General features: G+C 42.2%; 1 protein-coding gene across 50 annotated transcripts in view; it reads right to left on the bottom strand.

Annotated features, from left to right (window-relative positions):
- Positions 1 to 8448: 8448 nt before the first annotated feature.
- The window catches only part of LOC106584897 (calcium/calmodulin-dependent protein kinase type II subunit beta), a 94503-nt gene continuing 81420 nt past the window's right edge, over positions 8449 to 21531 (bottom strand). For 24 of the 50 annotated variants that reach the window (XR_006761843.1, XR_006761842.1, XR_006761850.1 and 21 more), the window contains 7 exons: positions 20674 to 20719; positions 17039 to 17125; positions 12346 to 12492; positions 11815 to 11996; positions 10644 to 10719; positions 10404 to 10498; positions 9996 to 10150 (listed from right to left, as the gene is read on the bottom strand). Coding sequence is in view for 20 of the 50 variants with exons in the window: in XM_014170528.2 (XP_014026003.1) it covers positions 9918 to 10150; positions 10404 to 10498; positions 10644 to 10719; positions 20674 to 20719 (450 nt within the window). In the remaining 30 variants the exon portion in view is untranslated. Of the gene's footprint in view, positions 9779 to 9916; positions 10151 to 10403; positions 10499 to 10643; positions 10720 to 11814; positions 11997 to 12345; positions 12493 to 17038; positions 17126 to 20673; positions 20720 to 21531 lie in introns of those variants that run through there. The other 26 variants (XM_014170528.2, XM_014170536.2, XM_014170532.2 and 23 more) reach the window with 3 other exon arrangements.

Raw genomic sequence — 21531 nt, 5'->3', positions numbered from 1 at the left:
TAAGGAGGATCTGAGATTGTCTGTATTTGTAAATCATTTCTCCAGAGGTCTGTTCTGTGCATACTGTATGATTTTATCTCATTAGTTTTTGTTATTTCAAAAAAAATTTTCAAAATAAATATTGACTTTTAAATATTGAGTGAATAATACATGGGTAGCCTTATGCTTTATCTGTATATGCTTTACTAATCAATATCAAATATGATATTCTGATTTGAATAATATCAGATATTATTTAACATGAATCATCATCCTTTACATCAACCAAGTATGAATCTAAAGTATAAACTGTTAGCCTAGTTACACTTGTGACATATATATATTTTTATATTAAATGTCAACATTATATTATTGTAATATTATTTGCTCATCTCTGTATTGGTGTCACAGTTGTCGTTGGTAAAGGAGGACCAAAACGCAGCAGTATGCTCATCTTGACGTTTTAATAAATTCAAAATGAACACAACAAAAGAACGAACGATCAATAAAACAGTCTGGTAAGGCACAAGGCTAAACACAGACAAACACACCCAACTAATATAGGACTTCCAATCAAAGGCAACACCACACAGCTGCCTTCAATTGGAAGTCCACCCCAATTAACTCTACATATAAACAGACTACCTAGACTAAACATAGAATACATGAATCTCAAACAGTGCCCAACAAAACCCCGGAATACTTAAATCAAATGCCCTTCTAGAAAAACACCACCCTGAACCACATAAAACAAATACCCTCTGCCACGTCCTGACCAAACTACAATGACAATTAACCCTTATACTGGCCAGGGCGTGACAGTAACCCCCCCCCCCCCTAAAGGTGCTAACCCCAGAAGCACCTCAAGAAAAAACAAAAACCCCAAACAACAACAAAAATCCCCCTAAAGTAAAGGGAGGGAAGGGAGGGTGGCTGCCGTCACCGACGGCACTTGTGCTACACCCCCCCTCCCCAACCCACCTATGCAGGTGGTGGTTCAGGCTCCGGCCTATTGTCCTCCAGAGTGCCGACCCCGATCAGCCTCGGACCATAGGCAGACTCCCCTTGCTCTGGATCCTGGGCAGACCTCCTCCTCTCCACCCTGTATACAGACTCATTAATTAAACAGTTAATCATTTTAAGTTCTGGATTGTCAGGCTTACTCAGTTCAGGGTTGCTGCTCGACTCCCTTGGTTCTTCGTAAATCGCACACTTTGGCCGCCCCGGCAGCTCCGGGCCGTCTGGCCGGCCCGGGCTCCGGGGCAGTCTGGCGGCTCCGGGCAGTCTGGCCGGCTCCGGGCGGCTCCGGGCAGTCTGGCCGGCTCCGGGCGGCTCCGGGCAGTCTGGCCGGCTCCGGGCGGCTCCGGGCAGTCTGGGCGGCTCTGGCGACTCCTGACTGACGGGCGGCTCTGGCGACTCCTGACTGACGGGCAGCTCTGGCGACTCTTGACTGGGATGACGCACTTGAAGCCTGGTGCGTGGTGCTGGTACTGGACGTACCAGACTGGGAACATGTACCTCCAGGCTAGTGCGGGGAGCGGGAACAGGACGAGTCGGACTGGGCTGACGCACTTCCGGGTCCGCACGAGAGACAGGAACTGGAAACACCGGGCTATGGAGGCGCACAGGCGGTCTTGATCTTACCTCCTGCACAACCCATCCTGGCTGGATGGAACTAGTAGCCCTGTACGAGCGGGGTGCTTGTACAGGGCGGAATGGGCTGTGCAGGGGCCTGATGGTAGCCGTGCGTAGAGCGGGAGTTGGGTAGCCTGGTCCTCGGAGGCGTACCGGCGACCAGATGCGCTGCGCAGGCATCCTCCTACCAGGCTGGATGTCCACTCTAGCACGGCACCTGCGAGGGGCTGGAATAACGCGCACCGGACTGTGCGTGCGTATGGGTGAGAGTGCGCTCTTTAGCGAAACATGGCGCCCTCCACCTCATACGCTCCTCCATATAACCACGGGTAGCTGGCTTCCGGCTCTTCCTTGGCCTAGCCAAACTACCCCTGTGCCCCCCCCAAAACATTTCTTGGGGGTGCCTCTCGTGCTTCAACGCCAGTCGTGTTCCTCGGTACCGTTCCCGGTCCTTACCAGCCTTTCGCCTTTCCTCCCTCTCTCTTACCAGCTGTCCCCATGGAAGGCGATCCTTTCCTGCTTGGATCTCCTCCCAAGTGTAGGAGCCTTCTCCCTCCAAGATCTCCTCCCAAGTCCATCTCTCACCATAGTCCAACTCAAATTCCCTCTGCTCCTTCCTCTGCTGCTTGGTCCTGGTTTGGTGGGAGATTCTGTCACAGTTGTCGTAGTGATGAGACCAAAATGCAGCAGGTATGTTTATGCTCATCTTGACGTTTAATAAATTCAAAATGAACACCAAAATAACAAAAGAACGAACGATCAACAAAACAGTCAGGTAAGGCACAAGGCTAAACACAGAACAATCTCCCACAAACACACAGACAAACACACCCAACTAATATAGGACTTCCAATCAAAGGCAACACCACACAGCTGCCTTCAATTGGAAGTCCACCCCAATTAACTCTACATAGAAACAGACTACCTAGACTAAACATAGAATACATGAATCTCAAACAGTGCCCAACAAAACCCTGGAATACTTAAATCAAATGCCCTTCTAGAAAAACACCACCCTGAACCACATAAAACAAATACCCTCTGCCACGTCCTGACCAAACTACAGTGACAATTGGATTAACCATTGAAAAACGTAAACAGATTTCTCCTCTCATCAATAAAAAGCAAAGGAGGATGTCTGATCATTAAGATGATCATTAACTTATTTTTATTTAAATTGTCATTTTATTGATAACACCTTAACACATTTCCTTAAGTTTGAGAAACACATGTAGCACATTGGGGTAGCACAATAATCAGAAGAATCAGAGAAATATAGGTTAAATATATTCTACAGAAGAAACCCAAACGGACAAAAACAAAACTAAGACCCAACTGCAGAGAAATTATTGAATAAAGTTTTTAAACAGAGGGACTAGGAAAAGAGTTAAATAAATACTACAGAGAGATACTAGCTCAGTGTTGTCAGTACAGGTGGTCTTGTCACTGGATGGATGCACTTTGTATTCCTATTGTTTAAAATGTTTCCGAAATTAACTAAAAGAAACATAGTCCAGTGTGTTCTTCCCTCTAAAGTCTATTGGAACTGATTGCTTAAAGGTTTGCTTTTTGGAAAGTTACTTCCACAGCCTTTACAATCTCAGGCAAATCTGCCCCCCTATCAGCTAGTTGTACTTTATTACATGTAAGAGTGCTCTCTAGTGGGGTTACATAAGAACTGCAGGTGTTCTTTATGTATCCTTTTTGAGTAAGTATTTGTTGAGTGCTGTTCCTCTCAAAGGGCTGAATCCCAACTTCCATTTACAGTGGTTCCTCATTTAAAAGTTGTGTCATACTGCAGTATATTGTGCAGTATGCTGTGGCTAGGATTCAGTACGTCGCAGTGCATGCCGTTAATGCTAATTTTATCCACCAGAGGGCATCTTTGAGCCCATCTAGGCCTACTCCATTTTCTACTAAAATGTACTTAAGTGGAAGTTAGGATTTCCCCCCATGCAAGTTCAGCTGAGCAGGAGTCACTGGAAATTCTTCTGGTTTAGAGGTGATCCTCTCTCTACTGTATGTATAAAAGTAAGCCACTCTGGATTGACAACATTGAGCTCCATATAAAAGCATGCTATAGAATCATCATTACATGTTCATCATCCTTGTCATAATCATCACTATCAAAGTCAGCCTCTCATCTATCTTTGTTATGTCGTCTCGAGACAAAAATAGTTTTATGCACTTAAAAAGCTCAGAAAATTGATTGAGAAAGGTTTAGTATACCAGCATTCAGTAGAAAATGAAAAATTAGAAGACAAATCAGGGTTAACACCAAAACTAGTGTCCTGTTGACTATCATGCAAAGAAATGCCAGCTAAGATGCTAGTTAATACATGCTGCTTTGTACATGCTGCTATTTCTTATTTTTTTGGAAAGGGGGAAGAGGTCGGTTCACATGTTTGGTTAGCTCGATCACTCAGGAACACTTATAGGGACATTAGAAGAGGACCTCCCTTTACATTTTTTTTAATTCAACCTTTATTTAGGCAAGTCAGTTAAGAACAAATTCTTATTTACTATGACGGCCTACCGGGGAACAGTGGGTTAACTGCCTTGTTCAGGGGCAGAACGACAGATTTTTACCTTGTCAGCTCAGGGATTCAATCCAGCAACCTTTCGGGTACTGGCCCAACGCTCTAACCACTAGGCTACCTGCCGCCCCAAATCACAATGCAACAGAGAGTAATTTAACATTTACGTGAGCTGTATATCGAGGGGAAAACTAAATAAAGCATTGAAGAAAAAGCACATAACTGACCAATAAAATAAATAAATAAATAAATAATAAAATAAATATAAACCTGAGGACTAACCAACCGGCTGACCGCCTCACTATCCATTGAGATGGTCAAAATTGTCAGGCCAATAGTGATGAGACACTTCCAAAGGCAGCCAATCACAGGCAGGCATAACAACTATGGTAGTAGGACGGCAAAAAAAAAAAAACACTCACTTAGATCCACAATGTGAAACTTCGATCAACTTCCTGGCTGACTATATGTTGCAGACACCTGACAGATCTCACAATGTCAGCTAACCCCATCCTATAATATATTATAGTAATCGGATACCCGACTGCACAGTCCACGATGTGACACGCAAACCATTTGTTGATGAAATGCAACAACTGTGATATAGTTGGCTTGCAACATTACCAAACACTCCAGAGCTGATTTTTCTTCATATACATGGGTGTGTGAAGCCATCTCTTCCTAAAACATGTAAATCCATCTGTCCATCTCTCGGTGGCACAAACACAATGAGTAGTAACACTAGTCAATAACATGCAATAGTAAAACAAGTCAATGAAGATGATATTACAAATGTGAAAATATAATATACATAAAAATCATAACAAAAGTAAGTCGTGGACTGAAGGCAGAGGACTGACAGGACCGCTGAAATAAAGCCTCTCTCTCCTCCTCTCCTCTCCTCTCCTCTCCATCATGTGGAAAACCAACACAGGAGCTATCCCCTTATACACAGTCTTCTGGATACCCTGAGACCTCAGTCACATTTCTACACTCTAAAATGAGCAGCAACAACTAGAGACCACAGGAGAGAGGGACAAGGTGTATGCAAAGTAAACACTCACACATTTACTTGACCTCACCACTAAAACACTGCTACCTGCAGACTGCACAGGCCCACATCTCTCCAATCCAACAGCCTGTCTGTTAGCTCTCCATTAAACCGCACTAAACATATTAAACAGGCATGGAGCCCTAGGCACGGCTCTATGCAATGCAGGACCTCAGTATTGATGCAGTTTCCAGATTTGATATAGGTTCAGAGTGCAACTGGCTCAAGGTTGACGTGTGAGAGAATGGACAGTTGCACCTTGTGACGCAGTATGGATTTAAGTGTGTAAGGCTTCATCTCTGCTCACCAAAGGTTCTATAAAGCATCCCTGTACAGAAAGATGAGGTGTTATAGGTACTGTACTGTTTTAAAGGGACTGCAAAACTGTTTTAACCTGTTGGGGGTAGGGGGCAGTATTTACACGGCCGGATAAAAAACGTACCCGATTTAATCTGGTTATTACTACTGCCCAGAAACTAGAATATGCATATAGTTATTGGCTTTGGATAGAAAACACCCTAAAGTTTCTAAAACTGTTTGAATGGTGTCTGTGAGTATAACAAAACTCATATGGCAGGCAAAAACCTGAGAAGATTCTGTATAGGAAGTGCCCTCTCTGACCATTCCTTGAGTTTCTTGACTCTGTTTATTGAAGACTGAGGATCTTTGCTGTAACGTGACACTTCCTACGGCTCCCATAGGCTCTCAGAACGCGGGAAAAAGCTGAATGATGTAATTCCAGCCACTTTCGTCTTTGAACCTAAACACAGATTCCTGGTCGGAATATTATCGCTTTTTTACGAGAAAAATGGCATCAAAATTGATTTTAAACAGCGGTTGACATGCTTCGAAGTGCGGTAATGGAATATTTAGAAAAATTTTGTCACGAAATGCGTCGTGCACGTCACCCTTCTTTACCATTCGGATAGTGTCTTGAACGCACAAACATAACAGAGGATATTTTGAACATAACTATGGATTATTTTGAACCAAACCAACATTTGTTATTGAAGTAGAAGTCCTGGGAGTGCATTCTGACGAAGACAGCAAAGGTAATAACATTTTTCTTAAAGTAAATCTGATTTTGGTGAGTGCTAAACTTGGTGGGTGTCTAAATAGCTAGCCCTGTGATGCCGGGCTATCTACTGAGAATATTGCAAAATGTGCTTTCACCGAAAAGCTATTTTAAAATCGGACATAGCGAGTGCATAGAGGAGTTCTGTATCTATAATTCTTAACCTGTTAGGGCTAGGGGGCAGTATTTGCACGGCTGGATAAAAAAAATGTACCCGATTTAATCTGGTTACTAATCCTACCCAGTAACTAGAATATGCATATACTTATTATATATGGATAGAAAACACTCTAAAGTTTCGAAAACTGTTTGAATGGTGTCTGTGAGTATAACAGAACTCATTTGGCAGGCAAAACCCTGAGACATTTTCTGACAGGAAGTGGATACCTGATGTGTTGTATTACCTTTAAACCTATCCCATTGAAAAACACAGGGGCTGAGGAATATTTTGGCACTTCCTATTGCTTCCACTAGATGTCACCAGCCTTTACAAAGTGTTTTGAGTCTTCTGGAGGGAGATCTGACCGAACAAGAGCCATGGAACGATGATGGCCCATTAGACACCTGGCGCGCGAGTTCATGTTGGGTACCCTCGTTCCAATACGTTATAAAAGAGTATGCATTCGTCCACCTTGAATATTATTCATGTTCTGGTTAAAAAAGGCCCTAATGATTTATGCTATACAACGTTTGACATGTTTGAACGAACGTAAATATATTTTTTCCCCTCGTTCATGACGAGAAGTCCGGCTGGCTTAGATCATGTGCTAACAAGACGGAGATTTTTGGACATAAATGATGAGCTTTTTTGAACAAAACTACATTCGTTATGGACCTGTGATACCTGGAAGTGACATCTGATGAAGAGAATCAAAGGTAATGGATTATTTACATAGTATTTTCGATTTTAGATCTCCCCAACATGACGTCTAGTCTGTATCGCAACGCGTATTTTTCTGGGCGCAGTGCTCAGATTATTGCAAAGTGTGATTTCCCAGTAAGGTTATTTTTAAATCTGGCAAGTTGATTGCGTTCAAGAGATGTAAATCTATAATTCTTTAAATGACAATATAATATTTTACCAATGTTTTCTAATTTTAATTATTTAATTTGTGGTGTTGACTTGACTGCCGGTTATTGGAGGGAAACGATTTCCTCAACATCAATGCCATAGTAAAACTCTGTTTTTGGATATAAATATGAACTTGATAGAACTAAAAATGCATGCATTGTCTAACATAATGTCCTAGGAGTGTCATCTGATGGAGATTGTAAAAGGTTAGTGCATCATTTTAGCTGGTTTTATGGTTTTGGTGACCCTGTCTTTGAATTGACAAAACATTACACACAACTCTTGTAAATGTACTGTCCTAACATACTCTAAATTTATGCTTTCGCCGTAAAACCTTTTTGAAATTGTAAAACGTGGTTAGATTAAGGAGATGTTTATCTTTCAAAGGGTGTAAAATAGTTGTATGTTTGAAAAAATTGAATTTTGACATTTATTTGGATTCAAATTTGCCGCTCTTGAAATGCACCTGCTGTTGATGGAGTGCACCACGGGGGGGACGCTAGCGTCCCACCTAGCCCATAGAGGTTAAAATAATTGTTATGTTTTTTGTGAACGTTTATCGTGAGTAATTTAGTAAATTCACCGGAAGTTTGCGGGGGGTATGCTAGTTCTGAACATCACATGCTAATGTAAAAAGCTGGTTTTTGATATAAATATGAACTTGATTGAACAAAACATGCATGTATTGTATAACATAATGTCCTAAGATTGTCATCTGATGAAGATCATCAAAGGTTAGTGCTGCATTTAGCTGTGGTTTGGGTTTATGTGACATTATATGCTAGCTTGAAAAATGGGTGTCTGATTATTTCTGGCTGGGTACTCTGCTGACATAATCTAATGTTTTGCTTTCGTTGTAAAGCCTTTTTGAAATCGGACAGTGTGGTTAGATTAACGAGAGTCTTGTCTTTAAAATGGTGTAAAATAGTCATATGTTTGAGAAATTGAAGTAATAGCATTTCTAAGGTATTTGAATAACGCGCTACAGGATTCCACTGGCTGTTACGTAGGTGGGACGAAATCGTCCCACTGGCCCTAGAGAAGTTAAGATGTTGAATAATAAGTAGTGAAGCTGATATGTATGGACACTATAGCATAATACTGCTGTGGTATTGTTTATTCACTTGTTCTACAGCGGCTGTAAAGTTCTATAGAGGCCTCATTTGCAGTGTGTGCAGTGCAGTGTACTGCAATATCTAGTCGAACCACCGGGAGCACTGGGGATCACAGAGCCTTCCCACACACCAACGGCCAACACCAGAGAGTAAGAGAGAACCGGTAGGTCTATCCTCTGAGATATGTTAATAATAATAAACACAAAAAAGGCAAAAACATGATTAATGTGAAATACAATAAAAGCCTCTGTTACTGTTGAATCTCGTTTCGTACAGTTGATTGTGACCGGACGACGGAAGACACCAAACCAAGCCAACCCCATTTCCAGCTATTCACATTACAAAGCTGAAAATTCAAACCAGTTGATCAAACCGGCCACCTAATACACTCCCATGTACTTGGTTCCACACACACATACACACACGCACGTGCACACAGAAACACACACACACGCACACACTTCTAACGTTCACACACGCTTCCTCCACACCACGTCAAACACCCCCCTCCTCCCAAAAGTTTTTTTTCTTAAACATGAGCTTTGGTCTAGTATAATAGAATAGATTAAATTACAAGAAGCTTATACAAAAACTGCCAATACCATTTTGTCACTTAAAAGCCACAATAGAAAACAGCCACTGTGAATACTGAAAAACAACATGCTTCCTTAAAAAGATAGAGAAAACAAAATATTTCCTTCAACTCTAGAAACCACTGGCATCAATCATTTGAATTATACAAATTACATATACAATTTCAATTGTGTAATATTAATAATCATAATAATAATAGATTTTACTTAAAACTTTACATACTGTATTTCCTGTGTAGTGTTACGCAACACAAGTGAAGATTCACAAGAGGAAGAAGAGGGAACATCATGTGACATAAGACAAAGAATCAAATGCACAATGAGGCCAAGAAAACACCCCAACATACATACCCCTTGAAACACTCCCTACCCACAGCCCAATATTGGCCATAGGTGTGGCAGTGGTTGGGTTGGAGGAGTTGGGATTGGAGAAAAGGGGCAAAACGTGAGTTGTCCAAAGTTTGGGCTTGAGGGGGAGAAGGGGGTTGTTGATGGAAAAACAATAGATTGTTGTCGGATGGTTGGTTGGTTGTTGAGATGGTTGTCAGTGGGTACAGTGGCGGGTGGCGACAGGTAGTCGTAAAGAAGAGATGCATGCTAGGTATCTAGTGTGGGAGACGTCTGGCGCTGCGGACTCAGAGCCACCCGACACTGGACTTGCTCTCCCTCTATCTCTCTCCAGCAGAGCACTCTTGTTAGCTGTGGCTATGGCATTCTACTCCTGAAACACAGGAGACACAATTTAACAGACATTTCCATTTCACATCTTACATTTCTGAAAACAAGTTTTCAAAACAGCGTGTCTGTGCATGACTGTAAATGTGTGTACACACACATGATACAAACATGTACTACACACCTCACTGGAGTGGCGCGGCAGGCGCACCCGAGCAGTGGAAGTGAACGTTCTGCCACTTAGCGTCCCGGCGGTGCCATACCCTAGTCTCCTCTGATTGGCTGGAGCGCGGATGGCCCTGGCCATCAACGAATTGGGTGAGGCGGATGTAGGCGATGCAGGCAGCGTCCTCTCCAATCAGGTGGACGTGGGGATTCAGGATTGTGGTGTGGATAGGCTTACTGTTCTTAGACAGGACTGGAGGGAGGGAGGGAGAGAGAGAGGGAGAGAATGGTAAAGAAAGGGACACAGAAAGTAAAACACTAAGTCAAAATGGTGATTTGAGAGAATAGGTTCGGTCATTCCATATCTAAAGATCAAAAGGTCCTTCAAGAAAATGAGTCCCAAACTACAGTATGATATCGCTTTCTGGTGCTCCCCCAATCCTTGGTGCTGGATTAGGTGCATGTGTTTCCCCCAATAGAATATAAAGCATCTCTGCAGTTCTTACGGTTCTCAAAGTAGAATCTGTGGAAGTCCATTCCCTCCACCAGGTTGCCCAGGGCCTCAGGTTCAAAGGAGGTCAGACCAGGATCACAGATCTTACTGGGGAGAGGAAACACGGATTCATGTCGTACACACACAGGCACGCACGGACGCACACACAAATTCTGATACATGCTCACACTAAAAATGACTATCAATCATAAAATCCTTCTTCTAACCATCACACACACACTGATGAACTCACGCGTATGCCTCGAAGTCTCCATTGTTGACAGCCTCGATCAGCTGTTCAGTGATCTTGATGATCTCTTGTTTGCGTGCTGTAGGAGGAACACAGCATAGAGTCACACACACACACGCACACACACACACGCCAGTGGAGAGAACTAGTTGTGTGCGGTTAATGTGCACAGTATCCACCTCAGACACACAAACACACAAACCAAAAATCTTGATCACGCTTATAATAAGCAACAAATCCTGTATTGCAGTTTTTTTCAATCACTTTGGTGCAATTTTCAAAAGTATGTAGTCAACCTTCACAATGATCATCAAAAAGACAGTTGTTTCATACCTCTAAGCACATGTTCAATTTAATAAGTAAAACACACAAATTCATATGGTTTCCTTTTCACCAAACTTAAATCAGAGTTTCATCTAGAAATACATGTTTCGCATTGTAATACATGTTCATATAAAGTATTTGCTTTTCACAATGCAATGCTCACATTACATTGAGAAGATATCATTATGTTGTGTTTTGGTGATGAAATCAATGTTCTCATAGTATTTCACAGTAAACTTATATTTTGGATTAATGTTTGTGCGGTGAAAGATGTATCCAAACAAAATGAATGAACAATAAAAGGTTTTGAATATGAGACTTGCGTTACAAGTTCTGAGTTTTGTACTAAGATTTTAGAAAATGCACCACAGCGATTGAAAACAAAACCTGTAACCAACACCAAAACGACAAACAAACACAACCAGTGGATAACTCTAGCACAACTCTGCAGTGAATGTTAGTTGCTACATGTCACACCACACAACTCACCATTTTCACTTCCAACAAGAAAAAAAACAGCACACAGTTAGTTGTGTTTTCCTTGTTTCCCCTAGGTAGGATCCAAAGACCCTAAAGCAAATAAAGGCTTTTACAGCAAAACTCAAAACACGCTGCAAACCCACCAAAACAATCTATTCAAACCAAAAAGCCTAGAGGCCCCTTTTACCCAACCGAGCTCGGCAAGAGGCCAGCCTCGCCTGATATATAATGCTAGAGAAAACCTCGTTAGGGCTTTGCAGTGCTTACCAAACACGAGTGGTGTCACTACATGCATGCACTATACCATACTGTGAGTAAAGCCTTCTGATTGGCTGACACTCTGGGGTCAGGGGTCATGTCCAGTACTCACTCTGAGAGGTGAGGGAGAGGCTGGAGGGGGACATGGAGGGAGGAGGGGAGGTGGGGTGTGATGAGGGGGGGTGGGCCTGGGGGCTGGTGCCACCTCTACCTCGGGGGGCGCGGGTTTGGTGGGGGGAGGGGCTGGGGCAGGCGACCGGCGAACATTGCTCACTAGGTCTGAAAGACGGGACACTGGTCGTAGGGACAGAGGGATAGAGAGAGAGAGAGAGAGAGAGAGAGAGAGAGAGAGAGAGAGAGAGAGCAAAGGAGCAGGAGAAAGAGGGAGAAGGTGTAGGGGTAGAAAAAAAATCACAAAATTAAATGACGGTGAAATAAAAAAATGTAAGTTTAAAGTATAACCAGAAAAGGGACATGTTCCATTCGAAATTGAGTTATTACAAACTGACTTAGAAGGAAGAATATGAAACATATTCATGAAGACCTCTCAAAACACAGATCCATCTCTTATGAGTGAACAGGGTTCCATTTCTGATGCGGCCCTGCTTGTCTAAATACTCTGGTCCTGCTATAGTCTACTTACGCTGCATGGGGGTGTGAGTCAAGGGTGGGGAGGCGGCGACAGAGGGATTGGCTGGAGGGGGTGGAGGTGTGCTGGTGGCCCCTTCCCCGTCAGACATGGGCCCTGACGCCTTGCGTACAACGCCAAACAGGTCTGACAGCTTGGTGGCTGGACAGGGGGGGGATTATGAATGAACTGAAAAAGAAACTGAATATATTCACACAGAAGACGGCATGCCATAAATGAGGATAGCACAAGCAGAAACAAAATCCCTGCATGCGTCCATTGGGACTATGATGCTGCAAGGTTGCTGTGCTGTATTTGTCCACACGAGGGAGACAGTGAGCTGCCACACACACAAACACATTGTGGGCGGAATAGGGATGGCTCCAAATCAAGACAGGAGAGGGGGATGGACGGGTGGAGATAGAGGGAGGAGTGAGTGATGAGATGCATCAGATCAGATCACTTTAAATCTCTCTACATGGATGCCACAGACAGCTATTGTATGCTAGGTTAGGCTAAATTATGCTTTTAGGCTAGGTTCATTTTAGTCACTGAGTTAAATGTTACAGTGTGGTGTATCTAGTCATCTTTTCCTAATACAGGCTTTATTCACAACAGTCTAAGGACAGGACTGTGTTTGACATTTATATTGGCCTTTGAAATCCTTGGGTGGGCCGCCTAAGCGTTTTTTTGGGGCCGTCTAAGTCCAAATGGATTTTCATGATGGACAAACACTTTCAGTGTAAACGCAGCCCTTTCCTGCAGCCAATGACCAAAAGTGCCCTCTTTGGCCTCATGGGTGGAATTTTACTAATATTTTTCATTATTTCATAATGAATAAAGGTTATTAAAAAAACGGACGAAAATCCAGTGTTTCTATGTCGAAAAGTTTTGATATATTTCAGTGTTCTGTGATGTATATAAAGTGTAATATTGATTGGGATGAAAACGCAAAACTGAATACATTTCAACTCTATATCTGACATGGTACAGGTGTCTTTTTTTAAGCCCACAACCATGTGTGTGAGTTGTATACTTCTGCTTCAAAGTAGATTTGTTTAAGACTACCCTGATTTAGCCCACTGCAGTAAAAGGTTAAACGACATAAACCAGAAATAAAATATGTAGAGAAGATAATCAACCTATATATTTTTTCAATAATATAATCTTTGAGAACTAACAATCACCACAATTAGATAGACAGTCAGGGAAAATAAAAAATTACAAAAACAATAATTTTTGCAGTATTGAAATTGTTATTATGTTAAAAACAGCATTAGCCATGGCAAAATGCATAGAATCGCAGGAAATTAGCTTTGAAAAGGAAAATGTTCTCTTGCTCCATGGCAGAATATGAAGAATAGCAGGAAATGTGCTTTAAAATGGCAACATTTGTTCTCAGCTCTATGGCAAAATGTGTGGAATTGCAGGAAGGTAGTTTTAAAACTGCAAACATTTCTCAGCTCCATGGAGAAATGTGTAGAATTGCAGGAAATTGACTTGAAAAATACATCTATAAAAAATCTCTACACCGCCAAGATGGGGGCCTCTAAAATGTTCTCTAAAATTCAGCCGCACCGCCCATTGCCACGCTCCCTGACATGCCCAACACCTAAGCCCCTTTTTGTTCCAGTAAAAAAACTCATATGGGGTCACACAAGCCTAGGGTTGCAAAGGGAGTGTATTTTAGTGGCAACTTTCAAAGTAAATGACCAGAATTTTGGTAACTTTCAAGTTTTTTTTTATTTTATAAAATGACATCTAGTGGGCTTTTGGGTATTTCAGATCACAGTTGTCAGTTATTATCTCTGGCCCTCTGTGTGGCCTTATTATGTGAAAAAAAAATTGTTAAATAAAAAATAGAATGACAAAGCAGTTAAACATTATCCTAAAGTGAATGTCATTGGTGTTTAATATGAAGGTTTCTGCATGAAATATCCTTTATATACAGTATACTGAACAAAAATATAAAACGTAACATGTAACAATTTCAACGATTTTACTGCGTGACAGTTCATATAAGAAAATCAGTCAATTGAAATAAAAAACGAATCAATGGATTTCACAAGAATAAAAAATGTTAAGGGCGGCTTATGAAATGGACATTAAATTCTCTGGCAACAGTTCTGGTGGACATTCCTTCAGTCAGCATGCCAATTGCACGCTCCCTCAAAACTTGAGACATCTGTCGCATTGTGTTGTGTGACAAAACTGCACATTTTAGAGTGGCCTTTTATTGTCCCCAGCACAAGGTGTGTAATGATCATGCAATTTAATCAGCTTCTTGATATGCCACACCTGTCAGGTGGATGGATTATCTTGACAAAGGAGAAATGTTCACTAACAGATGTAAACAAATTTGAGCACAAAATTTGAGAGAAATAAGGTTTTTGTGCATATGGAAAAATTATGGGATATTTTATTTCAGCTCATGAAACATGGGACCAACACTTTACATGTTGCGTTGATGTTTTTGCTCAGTATATGTATGTATGTATGTATGTATGTATGTATGTATGTCTGTATATATATTTTACACACATTTATTTTACTAATATATATTTGTTGTCATTGATGTTTTGGTGTCAAACTGGCGGCAGTTGTGAAAAAGTAAATAGTTGGAAGAGTTGCAGAGTTAATTTAAAGGATGCCATTGTGTGGCCTTTGTGCACATGTATGCCAGAGTCTAAATGGTTTTGAATCCGGCCCACTGCCCTTTGACAAAAAAATTATGAAAATAAAGATGTTGATTAGATGCTTTTTACATTAACTTAATTATTTGATTAGATGCTATTTTAATTTCATTATTTTCTCTTGAAGCACATGGTCTATCTACTAGAAACTCATAGAACATACGGACACAGAAATATATATATATATATAAGGGAACACTTAAACAACACAATGTAAGTCCAAGTCAATCACACTTCTGTGAAATCAAACTGTTCACTTAGGAAGCAACACTGATTGACAATAAATTTCACATGCTGTTGTGCAAATGGAATAGACAACAGGTGGAAATTATAGGCAATTAGCAAGACACCCCCAATAAAGGAGTGGTTCTGCAGGTGGTAACCACAGACCACTTCTCAGTTCCTATGGTTCCTGGCTGATGTTTTGGTCACTTTTGAATGCTGGCGGTGCTTTCACTCTAGTGGTAGCATGAGACGGAGTCTACAACCCACACAAGTGGCTCAGATAGTGCAGCTCATCCAGGATGACACATCAATGCGAGCTGTGGCAAGAAGGTTTGCTGTGTCTGTCGGCGTAGTGTCCAGAGCATGGAGGCGCTACCAGGAGACAGGCCAGTACATCAGGAGACGTGGAGGAGGCCGTAGGAGGGCAACAACCCAGCAGCAGGACCGCTACCTCCGCCTTTGTGCAAGGAGGAGCAGGAGGAGCACTGCCAGAGCCCTGCAAAATGACCTCCAGCAGGCCACAAATGTGCATGTGTCTGCTCAAACAGTCAGAAACAGACTCCATGAGGGTGGTATGAGGGTCCGACGTCCACAGGTGGGGGTTGTGCTTACAGCCCAACACCGTGCCCTGTGCTCTTCACAGATGAAAGCAGGTTCACACTGAGCACGTGACAGACGTGACAGTCTGGAGACGCCGTGGAGAACGTTCTGCTGCCTGCAACATCCTCCAGCATGACCGGTTTGGCGGTGGGTCAGTCATGGTGTGGGGTGGCATTTCTTTGGGGGGCCGCACAGCCCTCCATATGCTCGCCAGAGGTAGCCTGACTGCCATTAGGTACCGAGATGAGATCGTTAGACCCCTTGTGAGACCATATGCTGGTGCGGTTGGCCCTGGGTTCCTCCTAATGCAAGACAATGCTAGACCTCATGTGGCTGGAGTGTGTCAGCAGTTCCTGCAAGAGGAAGGCATTGATGCTATGGACTGGCCCGCCCGTTCCCCAGACCTGAATCCAATTGAGCACATCTGGGACATCATGTCTCGCTCCATCCACCAATGCCACGTTGCACCACAGACTGTCCAGGAGTTGGCGGATGCTTTAGTCCAGGTCTGGGAGGAGATCCCTCAGGAGACCATCCGCCACCTCATCAGGAGCATGCCCAGGCGTTGTAGGGAGGTCATACAGGCACGTGGAGGCCACACACACTACTGAGCCTCATTTTGACTTGTTTTAAGGACATTACATCAAAGTTGGATCAGCCTGTAGTGTGGTTTTCCACTTTAATTTTGAGTGTGACTCCAAATCCAGACCTCCATGGGTTGACTAATTGGATTTCCATTGATTCTTTTTGTGTGATTTTGTTGTCAGTACATTCAACTACGTAAAGAAAAAAGTATTTAATAAGATTATTTAATTCATTCAGATCTAGGATGTGTTATTTTAGTGTTCCCTTTATTTTTTTGAGCAGTGTATATATATGAATACTTTTAAAATAGTTATTAAAGTGTAAATTACCAAAGTTACCATAGATTGCCATGCATTTTCTGTTAATGACCAAAATCAACAAAGATTCTGGTAACTTCGGTAGATTACCGGTAGCTTTTCAACCCTAGTCAAGCCACTCATCATTCAAGGTTTCAGTGTTCTAAAAAGATGATATGATGGTGAGTATACACACAGGGGGGTTGTGTTAGCCCTAAGTCTTGTGTGTCTATACGGAAGTGGGTATATGTGTCTCTCTGTATGTGTGTGTGTGCGCGTCACACTGCACATCGGGGTGTGCTGACTTACAGTGCACAGCGGGCGAGGGGACCTGGGGCTGTGGGGCAAAGGTGTCAGGCTGGGACTCGGTCTTAACTGAACTGTCTATACTCTTCCCTGATCTCACACACACACACACACACACACACACACACACACACACACACACACACACACACACACACACACACACACACACACACACACACACACACACACACACACAGGACGGCAGATTAATGAGAAGAGATAGAGGGAAAAGAAGGAGAGGGTGAATGAATGAAAGAATGAATTAACAAAAGAAAGAAACACAAGCTTGAGCAGGTGGATGGAAAACAAAAGGATAAAAAACCTACTGATGATTTCCAAGCTCTGTTTATTTTCTGTATCAGTAGAACAAATGTATTATTATACGAATTTAAAGGCAGAATGTGTATGTGTGAGTGTGTGTGTGTGTGTGTGTGTGTGTGTGTGTGTGTGTGTGTGTGTGTGTGTGTGTGTGTGTGTGTGTGTGTGTGTGTGTGTGAGGAATTAAACACCTCCCCATGTCTTTTCCATTTCCCCTTAGGTCTATGTTGTGGTAAGATGTCAATAAGGTACCTAATTGGTTATGTGGTTTATTGGGAAGTTAATGGCCAGGCTGTCACCCATATAATTATGGTCACAGTGATAATGACTATGGATGTGTCCCACCCTATTCCCTATACACTGAGTATATAACATTAGGAACACATTCCTAATATTGAGTTGCACCCCTCCCTTTTGCCCTCAGAACAGCCTCAATTTGTTGAAGCATGGACTCGACAAGCTGTTGAATGCGTTGGCTGGTGGACCATTCTTGAAACACAGGGGAAACTGTTGAGTGTGTCTTGCCCATTCAACCTCTGAATGGCACACATACACAATCCATGTCTCAAGGCTTGAACATCCTTATTTAACCTGTCTCCTCCCATTCATCTACACTGATTGAAGTGGATTTAACAAATTACATCAAAAAGGGATAGTAGCTTTCACCTGGATTCACCTGGTCAGTCTGTCATGGAAAGAGCAGATGTTCTTAATGTTTTGACCAGGGCTCGGGGCACTATGTAGGCAATAGGGTGTAAGTTTGGACGCAGACCATGATAATTCGGAATAGTAGTAACGCAGATTAATACCGGCATCTGTATGCTAGGCATATCTGTCTACAGCACAATGTCATTCCTCGGACTGCTTGGGAGTAGTGATCTGTCTACTGTCTAATACAGTAATACTGTTGAATACAGTAGACAGGAGGAAGAGCAACAAGTGATCTCCTACTCAGAGAGTACTGATGAACATACCAGGAACATACCGTACCATACAGATATATAGTGTACTGTAGTACAGGAGGAGGTATTCTGCACAGTTCAACAATCCACCAACCCAAAATAAACTATGAGCAAATCCAGTTCACTTTTACATGCCAGTCGACTCTTCATTGTCTCTTCACAATCGCAAGCACGCATGAACACACACACAAACACACACATACATTATACCCACACACACACACAGACATACACACCCGTACAATCTAAGAATTCCAAACACACACAACCAGATAACCTATTAAAACATGAGCACAAATCCAACCAAACTCCCATACCGTACTCTCTCTCACCTCAATCGAGTAGATTCATTTCATGATCACATCAGACTAAAGTAGTGAGACTTACGCTACAGTAACAGTACATCTATAAGCGCTCTAGTGCTATGTATCCCAGGTGGCGCTGCAACAGTAATGTGTCTCCAACTCCTCCACGCGGCTCTGTTTCCTGCCACAGGCTAAATATACACACAAGGTGCCCTTGGCCTGCTTAAGGGGGGGGCTACTAGTGCAGGGAGCTGGATACCTAGCAGTAGCACAGAGAAGGACGGTACAAAACAGCTCACTCTTACTTTGGGGGTTAGAGTGTTGGGGTTGGAGCATAAAAGGAAGGTACAATTCAATATGTCAGGGATCATCAACTTTTTTTCTTGAACGATGGTCTGGGGGCCGGAACATAATTACAAATAATTTGTAGATTGCAAATTGACCGCAAGAAGCTCAAACATTTGACTAAAACATAATCATTTCAAACCTTGCTTACATTTGTATACGGTCATATGTCTCTGTATTATGTGTGGGAATACTTGGGAACAGATTTCTTAAATTAAAATCACTTGGAGCTGGTTTCCTGAGGTTTTGACAGTCTTTTATGTCCAACATATTGCAGGGCTGCCAGTTGGGAAACCCTCTACTGTAATACTTCACACTGGACCACCACATTAGTGACCTGCTTTAGGGATGTCTTACTGTTCTCAGCTCATGGACACACACATACACACCTCATTGGGACTACATCACTGTCAGTGCCAGCTCTGACTGGCAGATCTGTACAGTGTGTATTCCCCCCCCCCCCCCCTCCTTGGATTTCTTCACATTCTATTGTGTTACAAAGAGGGATTAAAGTTGATTTAATTGAGAAAAAAATTCAATGATCTACACAAAATACTTTGTAATGTCAAAGTGAGAATTATTTAAAAAAAAATTAAATGTATGAAAAATGTAACACTAATATACCTTGACTAGATAAGTATTCACCCACCTGAGTCAATGCATGTTAGAAACACCTTCGGCAGCGATTTTCTTGAGTTAGTCTAAGAGCTTTTCATACTTGGATTGTGCAATATTTGCCAATGTTTCCTTTAAAAAATTATTCAAGATCTGTCAAGGTTTTGGGGTTCATGGCTAAACAGAAATGTTCAAGTCTTTCATAGATTTTTTTAGATTTTTTTATTTATATATATATTAGTTTTCCCCATTAGCCAACGGTGACAGCTTGTCTTACTGGGGTCCGACACATAAAGAAAAATACATTACAGACAATCTACATGTACTGTAGTGTGTGTGTGTGCATCTATCAGTTACACATACTGGACATGTCAGTACATACACACAACAAGTAGGTCACATGGGGAGAGGGGTTGTGCCGGGAGGTGTTGCTTTATTTGTTTTTTAAAACCAGGTGTGCTGTTCACTTGCGCTATATGAGATGCACTCATGGCTCTGTATAATACTGTACGTTTTCTTGAATTTGTTCTGGACCTGGGAACTGTGAAAAGACCCCTGGTGGCATGTCTGGTGGGTTTTGTGTGTGTCAGTACTGTGTGTAAGTTGACTATGCAAACAACTAGGCATTTCCAAGAAGTGATGCAGTCAGTCTTTCCTCAGCTCTTAGCCAAGAGAGAGTGGCATGCATAGTATTAATATTAGCCCTCTGATTTCAATGAAGAGCAAGACATGAGGCTCTGTTCTCTGTTTTCAAGCAGATTTAAGTCAAAACTGTAAGTTAACCACTCAGGAACATTCACTGTCTTCTTGGTAAGCAACTCCAGTGTAGATTTGGCGACAGGGTCTAGCAGTGGTTTCACGCACAATGAAATGCTGCATTCACGGCTTATAACCTGCTTTGAGCAGGTCCTCTTTGTACAGTAGCTCAGAAGGACACGTATACACACAAACTCTGACAACGTCCACACAGATCTTATTTCAACCCACATTATATTGTCTCTCTCTATACTCAGCTCCTGTGTACTCTACTGGGTACAGTACGCTACCTTGACCTGTCTCTCTACTGTCTCCTAGGGTCTCCAGTTCTTACCTTTGACATCTTCGTCCTCCACAGTGTTGCTGCTGTCAGATGACTCCTACAGAGGGGAGGGAGAAGCACCATCAGAGAGGAACACACTCGACACACACACACGTACGTGCAGGCACACAAATGCACCCACACATTCACACACCCACACAGCTATTGAAACACACACTTCTTAAGAACACACAAAACATGCAAATCTCTAACTCAATTGCCACTCTTGTTACTGCTTCGTTAAATCAAATCCACGTTCAATTAATTAAAATCAATTAATCAAATGACAGACAAACACCTTTGGGATGAGTGTAAGTTTAGTCAATGTCTCATATTTGTCTGAGAGGGACCAACGAGGATTGAGGTATACAGATGTAGGATCTTCATTTGAGCCAGTTTGCTACAGCAGGAAAATAATCCTGCAGCAACAGGAAATGTGAATTTTTATGTGGATTATAGCTAACGAAAATATTTGTAGGGGTTGCTAGATTTTTCGTAAGGAAAAATCAAGTCTGAAATGTCAAAGTAGAAATTACAAACTTCAGAAGCCTTTTTAAACCTCAAATACACTACAAGGAAAAAATGTCCTGCATTGCAGGAAAGTTCTCCTGCAATAAGGTTATCAAATTAAGATCCTACTGTAGGAGACACCTACAGTATTCAGGACGGCTCACAGAGACACAGTGCACAATGAACAGACCTTGACTTCAATAAATGACATTACATCTGACAAAAACATTTAGCTGAAAGCGTGAACCTGTTTCATGTCAGTAAACTCACCCAAGCCGCATCACTTCAGGATCTAACCTCTAACCTTTTACCTCAGCTTGACCCCCTCCCTCATCCCATCCACCTTCCAGTCCCCCTGCT

This window comes from Salmo salar, chromosome ssa24 (assembly GCF_905237065.1).
Source record: "Salmo salar chromosome ssa24, Ssal_v3.1, whole genome shotgun sequence".
NCBI lineage: Eukaryota > Metazoa > Chordata > Actinopteri > Salmoniformes > Salmonidae > Salmo > Salmo salar.
This window is presented reverse-complemented; position numbering and strand designations above follow the sequence as displayed.